The sequence below is a fragment of the Choloepus didactylus genome, chromosome 11, assembly GCF_015220235.1.
Source record: "Choloepus didactylus isolate mChoDid1 chromosome 11, mChoDid1.pri, whole genome shotgun sequence".
Classification (NCBI taxonomy): Eukaryota; Metazoa; Chordata; class Mammalia; order Pilosa; family Megalonychidae; genus Choloepus; species Choloepus didactylus.
Genome location: NC_051317.1, coordinates 63121414 through 63142587, shown reverse-complemented (window position 1 = coordinate 63142587; position 21174 = coordinate 63121414). Strand labels below are relative to the sequence as shown.

At 41.4% G+C, this 21174-nt stretch overlaps 1 protein-coding gene across 1 annotated transcript in view; it reads left to right on the top strand.

Annotated features, from left to right (window-relative positions):
• Positions 1–4603: 4603 nt before the first annotated feature.
• LOC119506091 (UDP-glucuronosyltransferase 3A2-like) overlaps positions 4604–21174 on the top strand; it is a 45644-nt gene continuing 29073 nt past the window's right edge. The window contains exon 1 of the mRNA XM_037798967.1: positions 4604–4966. Coding sequence (XP_037654895.1) covers positions 4876–4966 — 91 coding nt within the window. The 5' untranslated portion in view covers positions 4604–4875. The remainder of the gene's footprint in view (positions 4967–21174) is intronic.

Genomic DNA, 21174 nt, shown 5'->3' with positions numbered 1-21174 from the left:
GTAAAACCATCATTATTTGCAGATGATATGGTCATATATTTGGAAAATCTTGAGAAATTGATGACAGAGGTACTTAAGCTAATAAATAAATTCAGCAAAGTGGCAAGATACAGCATTAATGCACACTAGAAATGACCGAACTGAAGAGATGCTCAAGAAAAAAATTCCATTCATAATAGCAACTAAAAAAATCAAGTTCCTAGGGATAAGCTTAACCAAGGACATAAAAGACCTCTACACAGAAAATTACAAAACTTTACTAAAAGAAATAAAGGGGGACCTAAAGAGATGGAAAGATATTCTGTGTTCATGGATAGGAAGGCTAAACATCATCAAGATGTCAATCCTACCCAAACTGATCTACAGATTCAATGCAATTCAAAAAAATTCCAACAACCTACTTTTCAGACTTGGAAAAGCTAGTTATCAAATTTATTTGGAAGGAAAAGGGGTCTTGAATTGCTAAAAACATTCTAAAAAGGAAAAATGAAGTGGGAGGACTTGCACTTCCTGACTTTGAAGCTTATTCTAAAGCCACAGCAGTCAAAACAGCATGGTATTGGCACAAAGATAGACATATTGATAAACGGAATTTTTTTGAGAATTCAGAAATATACCCAGAGATCTACAGTCAACTGATGTTTGATAAGGTCCCCAAATCCACTGACCTGGAACGGAAGAGTCTCTTCAACAAATGGGGCTGGAAGAATCGAATATCCATATCCAAAAGATTGAAGGAGGACTCCTACCTCACACCCAGTACAAAAATTAGCTCAAAGTTGATCAAAGACCTCAACATAAGAGACAGTACTATAAAACTCCTAGAAGATAATGTAGGGAAACATCTTCAAGACCTAGTATTATGAGGTAGCTTCTCAGACCTTATACCCAAAAACAAGCAACAAAAGAAAAAAATAGATAAATGAGAACTCCTCAAATCAAAAGCTTCTGTGCCTCTAGGAAATTGTCAAAAAAGTGAAGAGGCAGCCAACACAATGGGAGAAAATATTTGGAAGCCGTGTCTCTGATAAGAGACTGATATCTTGCACATATAAAGAAATCCTACAACTGTTTGTGCAGCCCAATTATAAAATGGGCAAAAGATACAAAAAGACATTTCTCTGAAGAGGAAATACAAAAGGCTAAAAAAGTACATAAAAAATTGTTCATCTTCACTAGCTACTAGGGAAATGCAAATCAAGACCACAATAAGATATCATCTCACACCAATGAGAATGGCTGCCATTAAACAAACAGGAAACTACAAATACTACAGAGGATGTGGAGAAATTGGAGCACTTATTCTTTGCTGATGGAACTGTATAATGATACAGCCACTGTGCAAGACAGTTTGGTGGCTCCTCAGAAAATTAGATATTGAGTTGTGTTACAATCCAGTATTTTCACTTCTCAGTATATACCCAGAAGATCTGAAAGCAGTGACATGAACAGTTATTTGCACACTGATGCTCATAGCAGCATTATTCACAATTTCCAAGAGATGGAAACAATCCAAATGTCCTCCAACAGATGAGTGGGTAAACAAAATGGGGTGTATACATATGATGGAATACCATACAGCAATAAGAAGGAACAAGGTCATGAAACATATGACAACATGGATGACTCTTGAAGACATAATGCTGAGTGAAATAAGCCAGGCACAAAAGGAGAGATATTGTATGTTACCACTAATGTGAACTATGTGAAAAATGTAAAATAAGTGTCTTATAATGTAGAATATAGGGTACCAAGAGATAGACAGAAGTTAGCGATGGCGGAATGATAATCTAAGATATACAGATATGATAATGATGGTGAACTTAATGGTATGGAAATGGTCAGGTGTGACTATGGTTCGTTAATGGGGTTACAAGTATCAGTGACATATGGAAGGTGAACATGTTCATAAATGGTTGTTTAAGGGCATGTAACCCACAGAGTAGCACCACAAACCTAAGTAAGTATTAGCATGATATACTTATAAGGTAAGACACTGGTGCAGAGGGTTAACAACAGAGTGGTGTATGGAAAAACTACCAATTACATATTATCGACTATATTTAATAGGAATATCTTACCAACACTGCACTAATACTAGGGATGAATAATTAGCAGCTGATAAGAGCTCTAGGAAGTTTTATGTAATGATAATTGTTTAAAGTTGAGAGTGATGATGGTACAACTAAGTGAAGATAATGTAAGAAACTGACCATTTTTCTTGGGATAGAACATATATTAAGTGAAATTAGAAACCCACTACTTAAAAAATCAGGCCCTTGACCTGCGGCTTGCTCTTGTGAAACTTCGGGCTGTAAATGGGAGGCTGAGTCTTCCTACAATTATGCCAAAGAAGCACCTCCAGGGAACCTCTTTTGTTGATGAGATGTGGCCTTTCTCTCTCTAAGCCCAACTCGGCAAATAAACTCATTAACTAACCGCCCCCCCACCATCCCCATCCTCCTCATCCCCCAATGATGGATGATTCCCAGGGGAATGAATCTCCCTGGCAACCTGGGACATGATTCCCAGGAATGAGCCTGGCCCTGGCAGCAAGGGATTGAAAATGCCTACTTGACCAAAAGGGGGAAAAAGAAAGGTAACACGCCTAGGTTACAGTGGCTGAGAGATCCCAAATAGAGTTGAGAGGCTTTCCTGGAGGTTTCTCTTATGCAAGCTCCAGCTAGACATCCCAAATGGCCATAGTAAGCCATGCGCTTACCAAAAGTGGTCCCCAAATTCCTAGGTCCCTACCTGAGAGTCTATAAAGGATTCACTCACTGAGTTTTATCTCTCAGAAACTTAAATCCACCAGAGTTTCCTATGCCAGACAAGTTCTAAAACCCAGAGCCAACAGACTCTTTAAGAACAATCAGATACAGCTCCCTTCCCCATACCATTGACACCCTCTTTCAATATGAACAAGTTAGGGTTGTTACTACCCAGACATCCCTGAAAAGGGAGAAAGAGATTGAGGGGAAGGGGTAGCAACAAACAAGATAAGATTTAACAAAATTTTATGAATATTGAAACTTTATGTAAATATATATACTTTTTTTTAGATGCTGAGGTGTTGGAATAGCTGGAAGGAGGTAAATGATATGGTGGAACTGTAGCCTATAACATTCTTTGAAATTTGCTCTATAGCTGCTCATTGAATTGTGCTTTGAAAGTCTTCACCTTTCTCTATATACCCTATAATTCATAATAAGGAAAGAAACTGAAACTGTGAAACTGTAACCCATAACAATTTTTGAAATTACCTATGTAACTGCTTGTTGAGCTGTACATCGAAAATTATCACCTTTCTGTATGTATGTTATATTTTACAGTAATGGAAACAGCTCAAGTTCTTTGAAATTTGCTCTCTAACTACTTGTTGACTCGTACTTTGAAAGTTATGTATATGTATATATGTTAAAGTTCACAATAAAAAATGCATTTAAAAAAGAGACAAGGAATCCCTTCATACATATCCTCAATAATATTATTACACCTCTTCAAATCAAAAACAACTACTTAATATCATCAAGCATTGTACTCTCATTTCTCTGATATTCATATAGTTTTTAAGAATTTGTTTGAATCAAGTATCTAAAGTTTTAACACTCCTGTTACCTGACCCTTCATATTTCCTTTTGGCTTTGTTTTTCTTTGTAGCATTTGCCACTAACGTACTATATATTTTATTTGTTATCATGTTTAGCATCTGTCTGCCAGACAGAAGAACAGTGCCTGGTATATAATTAGCTATCAATATAATCTTGAATAAATGAATACCTTTGGAGTTAGTTCACAAATCCCTTATCTTTGCTAATGAATTACAAAAAGTAATAGAATAACAGGTGGGCTGGAGCCTCATAATGACTGTTAAGGGTTTCCCTTCTCTCACTCTCTCTTTCTCAATAAATGGACATGGTATGTGAATGATCAACAATTGTATCAGAATCCAATGCTTTATATTTATATATAAAAAAAGAGACCTCTAGACAGAAGACAACGAATAGTACAATGCAGAATACAGAGGGCTTCTTCAACCTAGTCACAGGGAATCCCCTGAAGCAGTTTCTCCGCCCTCTCCTAAAGCCAGCCCTGTTTTGAGGACAGAGGATGCAAATAACTTCCGGGGCTTGCTTGCCCTCCCCTGCTCAGGGCTAGCCTTACAAAGTTTACAGCTGTGAAAGATCCCAATTCTATTTTCAGATGTTCATCCAGGAGGGTTTTCTCAGCTTTAAAGGTTCAGTCCTCCAGAAAAAGACCTGGACTTTCAGATGTGTTTAACTCTTTAAGAACCCTAGCACCTTTGCATGGGTATGTTACAATCTAAATAGGCTGCAGAGAAACAATCCAAGACTGATAGGTCGTTTTCCCTTGTGGATTGGTTTCTGGGGAGATGTTGAGCTTTGGACACTACCTAGAGAGTTTTAAGTAGTTACCTAGGGAAACTGGGAATAGGGACAACAATATGAGGTTATCAGAGACAGTTCGAAGGAGGTGGTGTACCATAAGTTTGGGAGGGAGTCCATAAAGGGAGCTGGGTCCTCGTCACTTGGAGGTGGAGATGTCATCGACGCGACTTCGTTAAGGGGCGATGATTCCAAGGACAGAGCCGGGTCCAGCTCGCCCACCCCTCCTTTCCTTTCCCGTGGTGTGGGAGAGTGGGGACAGAATAGCCAATGGAGCACGAATTGCGGCAGGAGTGGTGGATTATTTATAGGGAATGGACAGAAAAAGACAGGCGTGACCCAGCCTTTAACTCCTTCCAAAGTTCACACTGCACTGCGCTCAGTGCCACAAAAGGGCGCACCGGATCATTTTGCTCAGCCCAAGGCGCGCACCCCAGGACTCAGCTCCGCTGCTTCTATAGTGGGGAACATGGATGGGCAGCCTGTTCTTCTCCTCTGCTTCCTTCTGCCTGGGATGCTGCTCTCAGACGGCGCCAAAATTCTAACTGTCACCTTGGTGGGTGAGTATTGGCGGGGGAGTAAGTCAGGCGCGTCCGGGCACCGCGCCTGCGCAGCAAACAGCGCTCGGGGGAGCGCCGTTCCAGGTTGTTTTCCGGGCTGGTTGCGGCTGCTGGAGGGGGTGTGAGAGAGGAGGAGGGCGGGCTGTGGGCGGAGAGGGGCCTCCTTCCGCAGGATTGGAGAAGATAGTTCTGGAGGAAACATTAGTATACTGTCGGAAATAAAGCGGTACCTGTAAGGGAATAAACGCTCTTTCAGTTCTGGAGGAGAAAAGAATTTATTTACGATCTTGCAAGATAAGGCATCCAGCCAAACACGTGGAAGGCTGGCGCGCCAGAGGAAGAGAATGGCGATCTTTCAATCTCCTACTCCTAATTCGCAAGTCCCTGCCCTGTTTCCCCATTGACTGGGTACTACAGAGGTTACAGCCTATCCGAGAACACTAACTAATTCATCTTTTGAGATTTTAATTTGTACAGCCAATCCCAGAGAGCCAACTAGCTCATTATTGAGATTTTGAACTGATCAGCCTATCCCCCCCAAATTTTTATTTTTATTTTTTTGCTGTGAGTTCCCGCCTCTGATATTACCTCATATCTCTTTACATTCCAGTAACTATGGTTACTTTTCCATATAAGGAGCAGGCAGATTCTCTCTTCTCTTTGTCTGGGGCTTGTTTAAACTGGTTTTGCCTCCATTTCCCTTATTCCATGCTGTCTCTATGTGAAAACGAAACTTATTCCTTTCTTATAGATTCCCTCTTCTTTCTTTTTAAACACTTTTAGTTTTCACATTTTAGATTCTCAAATTTGCTAAGGGCTTTTTCACATTCCTCATCATAGGGATCTTTCTTATTTTTGATTTTAGTGGTTTTGATGGGTTTTTTTTTTTTTAATCATTTTATTGAGATATATTCACTTACCACGCAGTCATACAAAACAAATTGTACTTCGATTGTTTACAGTACCATTACATAGTTGTACATTCATCACCTAAATCAATCCCTGATACCTTCATTGGCACACACACAAAAATAACAAGAATAATAATTAGAGTGAAAAAGAGCAATTGAAGTAAAAAAGAACACTGGGTACCTTTGTCTGTTTGTTTCCTTCCCCTATTTTTCTACTCATCCATCCATAAACTAGACAAAGTGGAGTGTGGTCCTTATGGCTTTCCCAATCCCATTGTCACCCCTCATAAGCTACATTTTTATACATCTGTCTTCGAGATTCATGGGTTCTGGGTTGTAGTTGATAGTTTCAGGTATCCACCACCAGCTACCCCAATTCTTTAGAACCTAAAAAGGGTTGTCTAAAGTGTGCGTAAGAGTGCCCACCAGAGTGACCTCTCGGCTCGTTTTGGAATCTCTCTGCCACTGAAGCTTATTTCATTTCCTGTCACATCCCCCTTTTGGTCAAGAAGATGTTCTCCATCCCACAATGCCGGGTCTACATTCTTCCCCGGGAGTCATATTCCACGTTGCCAGGGAGATTCACTCCCCTGGGTGTCTGATCCCACGTAGGGGGGAGGGCAGTGATTTCACCTTTCAAGTTGGCTTAGCCAGAGAGAGAGGGCCACATCTGAGCAACAAAGAGGCATTCAGGACGAGACTCTTAGGCACAAATATAGGGAGGCCTAGCCTCTCCTTTGCAGCAACCGTCTTCCCAAGGGTAAAACTTATGGTAGAGGGCTCAACCCATCAAACCACCAGTCCCCTATGTCTGTGGTCATGTTAGCAACCATGGAGGTGGGGTTGGCGAATACCCCTGCATTCTCCACAGGCTCCTCAAGGGGGCACTACATCATTTTTTTTTCCTTGTTTTTCTTTCTTTCTTTTTTTTTTTATTTAACTTTCCCTTCTTTTTTAAATCAACTGTATGAAAAAAAAGGTTAAAAAGAAAACAAACATACAATAAAAGAACATTTCAAAGAGACCATAACAAGGGAGTAAGAAAAAGACAACTAACCTAAGATAACTGCTTTACTTCCAACATGTTCCTACTTTACCCTAAGAAAGTTACATAATATAGCAACCTTTCTGTGAACTTGTTCCTACTATATCCATCAGAAATTAACAGACCATAGTCATTTCTGGGCATCCCCAGAACGTTAAAAAGCTTATTTGTTCTTCTTGGATTATTGTTCCCCCTTCCTTAATTACTCTCTACTGCTAGTTCCCCTACATTCTACATTATAAACCATCTGTTTTACATTTTTGAAAGTTCACATTAGTGGTAGCATATAATATTTCTCTTTTTGTGCCTGGCTTATTTCACTCAGCATTATGTCTTCAAGGTTCATCCATGTTGTCATATGTTTCACAAGATCGTTCCTTCTTACTGACGCGTAGTATTCCATCGTGTGTATATACCACATTTTATTTATCCACTCATCTGTTGAAGGACATTTGGGTTGTTTCCATCTCTTGGCAATTGTGAATAATGCTGCTATGAACATTGGCGTGCAGATATCTGTTCGTGTCACTGCTTTCCGATCTTCCGGGTATATACCGAGAAGTGCAATCGCCGGATCGAATGGTAGCTCTATATCTAGTTTTCTAAGGAACTGCCAGACTGACTTCCAGAGTGGCTGAACCATTATACAGTCCCACCAACAGTGAATGAGAGTTCCAATTTCTCCACATCCCCTCCAGCATTTGTAGTTTCCTGTTTGTTTAATGGCAGCCATTCTAACCGGTGTTAGATGGTATCTCATTGTGGTTTTAATTTGCATCTCTCTAATAGCTAGTGAAGCTGAACATTTTTTCATGTGTTTCTTGGCCATTTGTATTTCCTCTTCAGAGAACTGTCTTTTCATATCTTTTGCCCATTTTATAATTGGGCTGTCTGTACTATTGTCATTGAGTTGTAGGATTTCTTTGTATATGCAAGATATCAGTCTTTTGTCAGATACATGGTTTCCAAAAATTTTTTCCCATTGAGTTGGCTGCCTCTTTACCTTTTTGAGAAATTCCTTTGAGGTGCAGAAACTTCTAAGCTTGAGGAGTTCCCATTTATCTATTTTCTCTTTTGTTGCTTGTGCTTTTGGTGTAAAGTCTAGGAAGTGGCCGCCTAATACAAGGTCTTGAAGATGTTTTCCTACATTATCTTCTAGGAGTTTTATGGTACTTTCTTTTATATTGAGATCTTTGGTCCATTTTGAGTTAATTTTTGTGTAGGGGGTGAGGTAGGGGTCCTCTTTCATTCTTTGGATATGGATATCCAACTCTCCCAGCCCCATTTGTTGAAAAGACCATTATGACTCAGTTCAGTGACTTTGGGGGCCTTATCAAAGATCAGTTGGCCATAGATCTGAGGGTCTATCTCTGAATTCTCAATTTGATTCCATTGATCTATATGTCTATCTTTGTGCCAGTACCATGCTGTTTTGGCAACTGTGGCTTTATAATAAGCTTCAAAGTCAGGGAGTGTAAGTCCTCCCACTTCGTTTTTCTTTTTTAGAGTGTCTTTAGCAATTCGAGGCATCTTCCCTTTCCAAATAAATTTGATAACTAGCTTTTCCAAGTCTGCAAAGTAGGTTGTTGGGATTTTGATTGGGATTGCATTGAATCTGTAGGTGAGTTTGGGTAGAATTGACATCTTAATGACATTTAGCCTTCCTATCCATGAACATGGAATATTTTTCCATCTTTTAAGGTCCCCTTCTATTTCTTTTAGTAGAGTTATGTAGTTTTCTTTGTATAGGTCTTTTACATCTTTGGTTAAGTTTATTCCTAGGTACTTGATTTTTTTAGTTGCTATTGAAAATGGTATCTTTTTCTTGAGTGTCTCTTCAGTTTGTTCATTTCTAGCATATAGAAACATTACTGACTTATGTGCATTAATCTTGTATCCCGCTACTTTGCTAAATTTGTTTATTAGCTCTAGTAGCTGTATCGTCGATTTCTCAGGGTTTTCTAGATATAAGATCATATCATCTGCAAACAATGACAGTTTTACTTCTTGTTTTCCAATTTGGATGCCTTTTATTTCTTTGTCTTGCCGGATTGCCCTGGCTAGCACTTCCAGCACAATGTTGAATAACAGTGGTGACAGCGGGCATCCTTGTCTTGTTCCTGATCTTAGAGGGAAGGCTTTCATTCTCTCACCATTGAGTACTATGCTGGCTGTGGGTTTTTCATATATGCTCTTTATCATGTTGAGGAAGTTTCCTTCAATTCCTACCTTTTGAAGTGTTTTGATCAAAAACGGATGGTGGATTTTGTCAAATGCTTTTTCAGCATCTATTGAGATGATCAATTGATTTTTCCCTTTCGAGTTTTTAATGTGTTGTAATACATTGATTGTTTTTCTTATGTTGAACCATCCTTGCATGCCTGGAATGAACCCCACTTGGTCATGGTGTATGATTTTTTTAATGTGTCTTTGGATTTGAATTGCAAGTATTTTGTTGAGGATTTTTGCATCTATATTCATTAGGGAGATTGGCCGGTAGTTTTCCTTTTTTGTAGCATCTTTGCCTGGTTTTGGTATTAGATTGATGTTAGTTTCATAAAATGAGTTAGGTAGTGTTCCATTTTCTTCAATGTTTTGAAAGAGTTTGAGTAAGATTGGTGTCAGTTCTTTCTGGAAAGTTTGGTAGAATTCCCCTGTAAAGCCATCTGGCCCTGGGCATTTATTTGTGGGAAGATTTTTGATGACTGATTGGATCTCTTTGCTTGTGATGGGTTGGTTGAGGTCTTCTATTTCTTCTCTGGTCAGTCTAGGTTGTTCATATGTTTCCAGGAAATTTTCCATTTCTTCTACATTGTCCAGTTTATTGCCATACAGTTGTTCATAATATCCTCTTATAATTTTTTTAATTTCTTCAGGATCTGTAGTTATGTCACCTTTTTCATTCATTATTTTGTTTATATGGGTCTTCTCTCTTTTTGATTTTGTCAGTCTAGCTAGGGGCTTGTCTATCTTGTTGATCTTCTCAAAGAACCAACTTTTGGTGATATTTATCCTCTCTATTGTTTTTTTGTTCTCTATGTCATTTATTTCTGCTTTAATCCTTGTTATTTCTTTTCTTGTACTTGGTTTAGGATTGGTTTGCTGTTCATTTTCTAGCTTCTTCAGTTGATCCACTAGTTCTTTGATTTTGGCTCTTTCTTCCTTTTTAATATATGCGTTTAGTGCTATAAATTTCCCCCTTAGCACTGCTTTTGCTGCATCCCATAGGTTTTGGTATGTTGTGTTCTCATTTTCGTTCGTCTCTATATATTTAGCAATTTCTCTTGCTATTTCTTCTTTAACCCACTGATTGTTTAGGAGTGTGTTGTTTAACCTCCAGGTATTTGTGAATTTTCTAAGTCTCTGATGGTTATTGACTTCTCATTGTATTCCATTGTGGTCAGAGAATGTGCTTTGAATAATTTCAATCTTTTTAAATTTATTGAGGCTTGTTTTATGTCCCAGCATATGATCTATTCTGGAGAAAGTTCCGTGAGCACTAGAAAAGTATGTGTATCCTGGTGATTTGGGATGTAATGTCCTGTAGATGTCTGTTAAATCTAATTCATTTATCAGATTCTTTAGGTTTTCAATTTCCTTATTGGTCTTCTGTCTGGTTGATCTATCTATAGGAGAGAGTGCTGTGTTGAAGTCTCCCACAATTATTGTGGAAACATCAATTGCTTCCTTTAGTTTTGCCAGTGTTTCTCTCATGTATTTTGTGGCACCTTGATTGCGTGCATAGACATTTACGATTGTTATTTCTTCTTGCTGAATTGCCCCTTTTATTAGTATGTAGTGGCCTTCTTTGTCTCTCAAAACATCCCTGTATTTGAAGTCTATTTTATCTGAGATTAATATTGCTACACCTGCTTTCTTTTGGCTGTAGCTTGCATGAAATATTTTTTTCCATCCTTTCACTTTCAGTTTCTTTGTGTCCCTGTGTCTAAGATGAGTCTCTTGTATGCAACATATTGATGGTTCATTTTTTTTGATCCATTCTGCGAATCTATATCTTTTAATTGGGGAGTTTAATCCATTTACATTCAACGTTATAACCGTGAAGGCATTTCTTGAATCAGCCATCTTATCCTTTGGTTTATGTTTGCCATATTTGTCCCTTCTCTCTATTAATATCCTGTATTGTACCCATACCGAATCTCTTTAGTACTGAACCTTTCTCCAAGTCTCTCTGTCCTGTCTTTGTTTCTCTGTCTGTAGGGCTCCCTTTAGTATCTCCAGTAGGGCAGGTCTCTTGTTAGCAAATTCTCTCAGCATTTGTTTGTCTGTGAAAAATTTAAGCTCTCACTCAAATTTGAAGGAGAGCTTTGCTGGATAAAGTATTCTTGGCTGGAAATTTTTCTCACTCAGAATTTTAAATATATCGTGCCACTGCCTTCTTGCCTCCATGGTGGCTGCTGAGTAGTCACTACTTAGTCTTATGCTGTTTCCTTTGTATGTGGTGAATTGCTTTTCTCTTGCTGCTTTCAGAACTTGCTCCTTCTCTTCTGTGTTTGACAGTGTGATCAGTATATGTCTTGGAGTGAGTTTATTTGGATTTATTCTACTTGGAGTTCGCTGAGCATTTATGATTTGTGTATTTATGTTGTTTAGAAGATTTGGGAAGTTTTCCCCAACAATTTCTTTGAATACTCTTCCTAGACCTTTACCCTTTTCTTCCCCTTCTGGGACACCAATGAGTCTTATATTCGGACGTTTCATATTATCTATCATATCCCTGAGGTCCATTTCGATTTTTTCAATTTTTTTCCCCATTCTTTCTTTTATGCTTTCATTTTCCATTCTGTCATCTTCCAGGTCACTGATTCGTTGTTCAACTTCCTCTAGTCTTGTACTATGAGTGTCCAGAATCTTTTTAATTTGGTCAACAGTTTCTTTAATTTCCATAAGATCATCCATTTTTTTATTTAGTCTTGCAATGTCTTCTTTATGCTCTTCTAGAGTCTTCTTGATTTCCTTCATATCCCGTACTATGGTCTCATTGTTCATCTTTAGTTCTTTGAGTAGCTGCTCTAGGTGCTGTGTCTCTTCTGGTCTTTTGATTTGGGTGCTTGGGCTTGGGTTATCCATATCGTCTGGTTTTTTCATATGCTTTATAATTTTCTGTTGTTTTTGGCCTCGTGGCATTTGCTGAACTTGATAGGGTTCTTTTAGGGTTTGTAGACCTATTGAAGTCCTTATCTCTAATTTATCAGATCTACAGCTTCGTGGAGTACACTTTCTCTAACTAACCAGCAGGTGGCGTCCACGAGCCACGTGTTCTCCACAAGCCAGTTCTCCCCTGCTTAGCCTTTTTGGTGAGTGGGGGAGTGAGTCTTGTGGGGCCCAATTGGTGTACCAAGCTTGCGTGTGTAGTTGGTGTTGCCTGCCCTGTATGTGGGGCGTGTTTCTGGGCAGTCGGGGAGGGGGGGTGGCCCTACCATTCAAATCTCCATGGTGATCCTAGAGTTTTAAAGCTGGTGCAATAGTCTAATCCTTCAGTTCAGTCCTGCCACAGTTTGTCTCTGCCACTGACCCACAAGTCCTTGGTATTGGCGTATGGCTCCTGAGACTTGCAAGTGGGCCCCTCTTCCAGGCTGTGCACCCCGGGTCCTCTGTTGAGGGATGACTGTGCTATGTCACAGGTGAGTGCCGTCCCCCCAGGGCAGTTCTGGGCTGCTGGGCTGTGTAGGGAGGCTCCCAGTCTGCTGCAATGATGGCTGAATGGGGCTTTGTTAATTCACACTGCTCCACCTTCCCAACTCTGGGACAATCAACTGAGGTTGCAGGGAAGGCTAATGTCCACGCCCAGTTTTGTGGTGTGTGCCTGTTATTTGAAGCCCTTCCGTCACACTGGGTTGTCTGGGGCAGCTCTGGTGTATGGGGCTGGTGATGGGCAGCAGTGTTTCCTGTCCACCAGGATGGTGGCTGTGAGCGGACACCCCCGTTTTCTTGGGAAGTTGTGGTGTTTAGTGAATTTTCTCAGCCACTGAATTATTGCCTTTTGTCTCAGAGCTCTCTTAGTTCTGCTCTTGACTTGATGTGCCCAAATTGAAAGCCTTTGAAGCTTTCTGTATTTGGCTTCTTAGAGTAATTGTTTTAGAAAAAGAAAAAAGGATTAAAAAAAAAAAAAAAAAAAAAAAGGCCCTCCTCAGAGATCTAATGGGTTATTGAAATGCTAAGAGACAAAGCAACCAGGGCCATTAAGGAAAGGTCCACAGGGCAGAGAGATCGGCTGTTCTTCGGGATTTGCATATGCGCCTTAGGGCCTGAGCTCCGCCCTTCCCCTTTCTGTGTTCACCAGAACTCTAAAAATCCTCTGCTTTTATTTTGGAGTTTTTCGTGTTGTTTTTTTTTTCTATGCCTGTCTCCTCTCTGCTGGGCTGGCTGCTCTCAGATTCTCTGGTGTCTGGTCTCAGTCTATCTATGGTTGTAGTCTGGATCAGTAGAATGAGTTTCCGATAAGAGCAGCTACTGCAGTTCTCCCTTCTCCTTCCTGGAGCTGGCAGCCCCTCCTCCCATGGGACTGAGCCTGGCAGGGAGGGGCGCGGGTCCCCTGGCGGCAAAAACTTACAGATTTCGTTGATCTCAGCAGTTCGACATTTTCATGAGTGTTGTATGAAGTATGCCCAAAGACAGATTGCTCTGTGGTGTCCAGTCCACGCAGTTCCTGGCTTTCTACCTACTTTCCTGGAGGAGTAACTAAAACATACAGCTCACCAGTCTTCCATCTTGCCCCGCCCTCCGACATCTCGATTGGTTTTTGAACTAGCCTTTGAGCACACGGGATTATGTAGCACCCAGCTGTTATAAACATTTTGGCTGGAATGATAAGGAAAATTAAAATAGATGTTGCAATTCCTTTCCATTTCTCGAACCAATTTTCCAACAATTCTGTGAGTGGGTTGTTAATGCTAGAATTCTTTTCTAGTTTCTGAAATAAGGCTGTTAAGCCTTGTAGGGCTTTGGTGATAGTTCCATTATGTGCGGTATTATTGGGGATGAATGTGCGACAATTTCCCCCAACTGTAGCACAGACGCCTCCTTTTCCAGCTAGCATCATGTCTAGGGCCATTCTGTTTTCCCATGCCATTCGGCTAGTGGCATCTAACTGTTCTGCTATTTCTTTAATGACATCCCTGGTATAGTTGATAAATTTTAGCTGATGATTGACATTTTTATTGATGGTGACCCACCAGAATAAGGACGATTTAAATTTTGCAGCTAATTGATTTTTAGCTTTAAACTCATTAGGAACTTTCTGGGGAACCCCTATACTATCTACAAACATTTTTTTTATTGAAGGAACTAGGTACATTTTGTATGTTTTTCTTTTCTCCTTTGCCTTGGGTTGGTACTTTCTTATTACTTTCAAATGCCAGGGTAAATGAGATAGCCAATTGAACCAGAGCACAGGTTCCTCCCCACCTTTCAGGTAGTGTTGGCCAGAGGATGCCCTTCCCACAGTACCACCAGAGGTCTGCTCGGGGTATAGTTAGGCTGGAGAAGTTGCCAGTACTATCCTTGCTCACATTCCACACCTGTGTACACAAAGCCATGGTACCAAGATCCTGGAGCCCTTCTTCCCATCTGGAGAGACAGGCAGAGTGGTTTCCGGGACCAAGGTGAGACGCTGGTATGGCTTTGACACTTCCCTTCTGGACTGGAGGGAAAAGGGAGGACAACGTACTACAACTTTCACCAGGAGTAGCATTTTGAAAGAGGAGTGTTATGCATTTAAACTCCCTTTCATGCTTTTTCATCCCCAAGGGGAAGGGCATAATCTGAACAGTGGGTTGTTTGGTTGTACAAGCATAACAGTCACTTCTGTTTAGACTCTGGATGGTATGTTTGCCCCATTCTACCCAGGCATTTGTATTTCCATAACCTGTCTCTATTTCTGTGGTTTGCTTTAAGTCTTTGGCCTTAAGTATTCTAATGACCTTGGGGTCAATTTGAACTGGAGAGTTAAATTCCAGCCAAGTTTCTCTTAATGGTTTTTCCTCCAACCTGGGTAAGACCCATCCCTCATACTGTGTGGTCCACCAAGCAGTGTTTCAAGAATAACAGGGGTTAGGTGTCTCATAAGTTATACTCTCAAATGTTCGCCCCCCAACAATCTTGCTTTCTATTTGAACAGTCTGCTTACATAAATGCTTGTATTCCTCCCTCAGTTTTTGCTGATGTTTTAGATTTTTACGGCTCATTACTTGACAAACATCAAATTGTACAGTTTGAGACTTTAAGCCTTTGACTACACTTATAACTAGCTTAGCAGAACCTGTTACTCCTTGAATATAGAACATTATGATCAGTATAAGCAATTTCATCATTAAGCTATACACAGAGCACAATGCAAACACAGGGCTTAATCCAGCCCTCCCTCCCTCCTAGTATGTTCTTTCAACTGTTGCCTATTTAAAGTGATCCTTAGGGGATCTGAGGTAGGAGTCACTTTCCAGGATTCAGGTTGAGTTGCTGGATACTTATCATCTGGTTCAGGCACTGGTCCCTTCACTCGTGTGTAATGAGTCCAGCCTCTTTCTGCCGTTCGGACTGCCATCTCAGTTGTCAGCAAGACTTGATAGGGTCCTTCCCAGATCGGTTGAAGTTTGGAGTCTCTCCACGACTGGATCAGAACCCAGCTGCCAGGCTGATGTCGATGGGCAGCAAATTTAAGAGGTGGGGTCTGAGCCAGCAGTCCATGGTGCCTGAGAGATGATAAAGTAGAAGACAAGGCCAGTATATAATTCTTAAGAAAAAGATCCTTTGTGTCTAGGGAGGGGAGCTCTCCAGTCCTCCTGGGAAAATGCAAACCAAAAAGCATTTCATAAGGGGAAATTCCCAGTTCTTTTCTAGGGGCAGTCCTGATTCTTAGTAGAGCTATAGGTAAGCACTTGATCCAAGGTAACTTTGTTTCCAAAACTAATTTAGAAAGATGTTTCTTTATGGTTTGATTCATTCTTTCCACTCTCCCAGAGGATGGTGGATGCCAGGGAGTGTGGAAGTCCCAAGTGACACCCAGGCTTCTCATGACATTCTGCAATACACGGGAGGTAAAGTGACTGCCATTATCAGAGTCTATATTTTCCACTAACCCATAACGGGGAATGATTTGTTCAAGGATAACTTTAGAAGTTCCCAGTGCTGTAGCTGAGGATAGAGGGTAGGCTTCCACCCATCCAGTGAGGTGGTCGACAATTACCAAAATATATTTTAAATGACCGATTGGTGGCATTTCAGTATAATCAACTTGAATGCTCTGGAATGGTCTCAGGCCCGGCTCTCTTCCCCCTTGTACCTGTTTTCTTAAAACGTTTTTATTAATTTTTTGACAAATTATGCACCATTCACAGATTTGTTTAGCAACTGTATAAAGGCCTACACATCCAAATTGTTTAAGTACTACATCACACATGGCTTGTACCCCCCAATGACTCCCCTGGCATAGGACTGCTAATGTCTTCCTCATTATTTGTTTATTTAACATTTGTCTGCCATCTGGGAGAAACCATTTCCCTTGATCATTTAAGGTTGCTCCTAACTGCTTCAACTCTTTTACTTCTTTGGCAGAGAATGTAGGGACCCCAAATTCCTTAGGGATAGAGGGTATTAGGACCATTATTTTTAAAGGGGGGTAGAGAGAGTCCTCCTTAGCCTTTTCATCAGCCAACCTATTGCCTTTTGCCTCAAAAGTAGGTCCCTTCTGGTGTCCATTTATATGCACCACTGATATTTCTCTAGATAAGAGTAGATTGGTTAATATTTGTTTCACCAATTCCCCATGAACCAGTTCTTTTCCTTTGCTATTGATTAATCCCCTTTCTTCCCAGATCTTTCCAAAGGTGTGGACTACCCCAAAGGCATACTTAGAGTCAGTGCATATTGTACCATCCTTTCCTTCTAATAATTTGAGAGCTTGATTTAGTGCATATAACTCACAAGTTTGAGCTGACCACTTATTGGGCAATCGGCTAGCTTCTTTTACTTCACAAGTTATCCCATCTACAACTGCATAGCCATTGTGCCTTTTTCCTCCTAGGACTTTGGAGGATCCATCTATGAACAGTCTTTCCCCCGAGTGCAGGGGAAAATCCCTTAGGTCAGGTCGGACTCGAGTTTGGTATTCAATTAGGTCTAAACAGTCATGCTCAGGGGTCTCTACTTGCTCAGGCCCCTTCCAGAGGAAGGAGGCCGGGTTTAGGCTATGATCTGTTGTTAAGACCAAATCATCTTTTTCCATTAGGATTGCCTCATATTTTAAGATTCGGGAATCAGTTAACCATTTCCCTGCCCTTTGAGACAGAATAGTTCTCACTTGATGAGGAGTACTAACTACTAATGCCCCTCCAAAGGTTAATTTCCTGCTTTCTTCTACTAAAAGGGCAGTTGCTGCAATGGCTTGAACACACCTAGGCCACCCCCTAGAGACTGGATCTAAAACCTTTGAAAGGAAAGCCACCGGCTTTCTTTGGCCTCCCCAGATTTGGGTTAGGACCCCCAAAGCTGTTCCCTTATCTACTGTAACAAACAGGTGAAAGGGTTTTTCGAGGGAAGGAAGTGCTAGAACAGGAGCTTGCACCAGTGCCTGCTTGAGTTCATTTAATGCCTTTATTTCCACTTCCTCCCATTCTATCTTGTCAGGCTCTTCCTCTAGTAATTTTTGGTATAGCCCTTTAGTTCGAGATGCAAAAGAATCTATCCACAATCTACAGTACCCTACCAATTCCAGGAATTTTCTTAGCTCTCTTTTTGTTTGAGGAAGAGGCAACTCTACTATGGCCTGGATTCTTTCTGGATGGATTTTTCTTTTTCCTTCACTTATGAGGTGGCCTAGGTACTTAACTTCCCTTGCTACAAATTGCAGTTTACTTTTAGATACCCTTAATCCTCGTTCCCCTAAAAAGTTCAGTAGATTTTTCATAGCTTGAGCCACCACTTGCCTTTCTTTACCTGATATTAATAGATCATCTACATATTGCAGAAGGGTGATTTCAGGTGGGACTGGAAATTTTTCCAGTACCCTCTCTAACTCTTGCCCAAAGAGATTGGGGGACTCTGTGAAACCCTGAGGTAAGACCGTCCATCTGTATTGCTGCTTTCGCCCATTGAAGGGATCTTCCCACTCAAAGGCAAACAGGTCTCTACTTTCTGGATCAAGGGGACAGGCCCAGAAGGCATCCTTTAAATCTGCTACACTAAACCACTTATGATGGAAGGGAATTTTACTCAGGAGAGTGTAAGGATTAGGAACTACAGGGTGTCGAACCTGGACAATTTTATTAATGGCCCTTAGATCCTGCACCATTCTCCAGCTACCATCTGGTTTCTGAATGGGGAGAATGGGAGTATTAAAAGAGGACGTACAGGTTTCCAAGAGTCCATCTCGAAGGAGACCCTCAATGATGGGTCGGAGTCCCTGTCTTCCTTTAAGAGGAATAGGATATTGTTTCTGGCATACAACCTCCCCTTCCTTTTTTAACTTGATTTTAATTGGGGGAATTTGCAACCCTCCCCTGTTTCCTTCTTTTACCCATACCTCCTCCTTAATGTCTTTTTCATCTTCTTCAGTGAGCAGGGCCAAAACCTCAATCCGTCCATTCCTTACCTCTAAATCCAGTCCCATAGGTATTATTAGGTCTCTTCCTAATAAATTACTCCCAGCTTCTGGGATGTGCAACAAGGGAGCTATGATTTGATTATTTTCCCAACAAATGTTAGTAGGTTCAAGAATGGGAACTTTAAATCCCTCCCCTTTTACCCCTGTGATGGTGAGGGAGCTGCCAGAGAGCCTGGCCCCCTTTGTAAGATGATTTACAGAGGAGCAAGCTGCTCCAGTGTCTACCAAGAATGTAATTTCCTCTTGATATGGGCCCACCTTTAAATTTACTAAAGGCTCCCGGTGGGCTTCTGAGATGAGGAGCCTCTGACTCTCCTAGTCTTCAGAATTCATTAGCGGTATAACTCGACCCTCCTTCTGTAAGTCTGGGCACTCCCTTTTGAAATGGCCAGGCTTTTCACAATGATAACACCCTGCAGAGTTCTGCATTTTCCTTGCTCCTTTTTTTAAATCAGCCCAGCCCCCTCCCCTATCTCGCCTCTGTCTGCATCCTCCATTTCCTGTTTCTAATCTTTTCTTGACCAAGTGGTCAACAGTGGCTATCATGACTTTAGCCTGCTGCTTTTGTTTTTCATCCTCCCTTCTTACAAATACTTTCTGTGCTTCCCTTAATAACTCCTCCAATGGCTTATTCATCATCCATCTATTTTCTGGATCTTTTTCCAAATATCAGGCCAAGATCCCTTCATATAGCTGACCTTTAACATTCCCTGGGCTACAGGGTCATCAGGGTCCATACCTGAATATTTCCTTACTTGTTCTCTCAATCTTTGTAGATAAGCAGAGGGAGACTCATCTTTCTCTTGATTTACCTCAAAGGCCTTATCCAAATTTAGAGATTTGGGTACCGCCAATTTTATTCCCTCTACAGTGAGGTCTCTGAGATCCTTCATTTGTGCCCTATCCTCTTTATCATTATTATCCCAATCAGGTTCAGTATTTGGAAATTTTTGCTCTGCTGCCATCACCCCTTGCCCTGATGGGTGTTGCCTTTCCCATTCTTTCATAGCAGCCCCTCTTATCATTCCTCTCTCCTCTTTCGTAAAGAGGATGTTTAATATGGACATAAGTTCAGACCACGTGTATAGGCTAGAGCCTAGGAACTGATCTATTTGCTCAGCCAGCCCCATTGGGTCCTCTGTTAGTGATTTCATCTCCTTCTTAAAATTTCTTACTTCTACACTCATTAATGGGGCATTTACATACCTGACTTCCTTTGGCCCCATAGGCACCTCCCTCAAGGGGTAAAGGGATTTAACGGGGTGATGTTCCCTTACTCTCTTTCCTTCAAGAGTTTTTTGGAAATGGAAAATTCTGTACATCCTTTTTGCACTATGTTAATTCTTTCCTCAACCATTGATGGGTCATATCTGGTGGGGCAGTTGGCGCCAATGGGCCTCCTGATTCCCCTGGAACCTGTGCGGACTTTATTAGGTTCTCAGACTCTAACAATCTCTGCCCTGGGGGAGGAGGGGAATAGTAGGGAGGAGGAAGGCTTAATAAGGGGTCCCAGGGTTTAGATTCTACCAACTCATCTTCCAAGTTTGGGTTTTTATCTTTCACAGGGTAGAGGGGAGTTTTTTTTTCTTTAGCCAGCATGTGGCATAATCAGACTCCTCCTTAGAAAAGGGTTTCTTCTCATTAACATAAATTACAAGGTTGGCACAGAGCCAGTCCTCCTCTGTCCCATACTTTGGCCAGAATACATCTGGCGGTGAAATGCTTTCTTCAGTCCAAATGTAACAACAATATTTAATCATTTTCTTTTGGTCCTTTCCCTTGGTCTGATTGCTATTGGTCCAATATTTTAACATCCTACCTAGTGGGCTATCTGGAGGGATGTCCCCGAGGGACTCTATAGGTGCCCCCTTTTCTTCTTCCCCGGCCGGCCAACTGCCTCTATTTCCCATCCTGAGTCTTGTCTGGGCTTCTTTCTCTCAGTTCCTTTCGCTTCATCCGTCTCTGGCCCTTTCCCTCGCGGGAGAAGGGAACCGCAGGTTGAGACTCCACACTCGCTTCGTGTAGTATGTCGCACGTCTGAGTCACACACAAGCAGGTCTAGACTCATCAGGAATTCCTGACCACCAAGGCAATTTATTACTTTCCTTACCTTGGTCAGTGCACGGAGTTGCCTGGTCAAACAGAGGCAAGCCTTTCCTTTTCCCCCTTTTCTCATCCACAACCGGCAGATCCAAGCGTCTGGTCTTGGGCCCTTTAGCTGCCAGAGATGGGCCCCCAATGGTGGAGTCTGAGACTGCTCAATCAGCGGGGTGCGCCTTCCCTTTGTCCACCTCGGGGGTCCCCCTCCGAAGCTTTGGGTCCCGGACGAGCCCCCCAGTTGTCGGAAATAAAGCGGTACCTGTAAGGGAATAAACGCTCTCTCAGTTCTGGAGGAGAAAAGAATTTATTTATGATCTTGCAAGATAGGGCGTCCAGCCAAACACGTGGAAGGCTGGCGCGCCAGAGGAAGAGAATGGTGATCTTTCAATCTCTTACTCCTAATTCGCAAGTCCCTCCCCTGTTTCCCCATTGACAGGGTACTACAGAGGTTACAGCCTATCTGAGAACACTAACTAATTCATCTTTTGAGATTTTAATTTGTACAGCCAATCCCAGAGAGCCAACTAGCTCA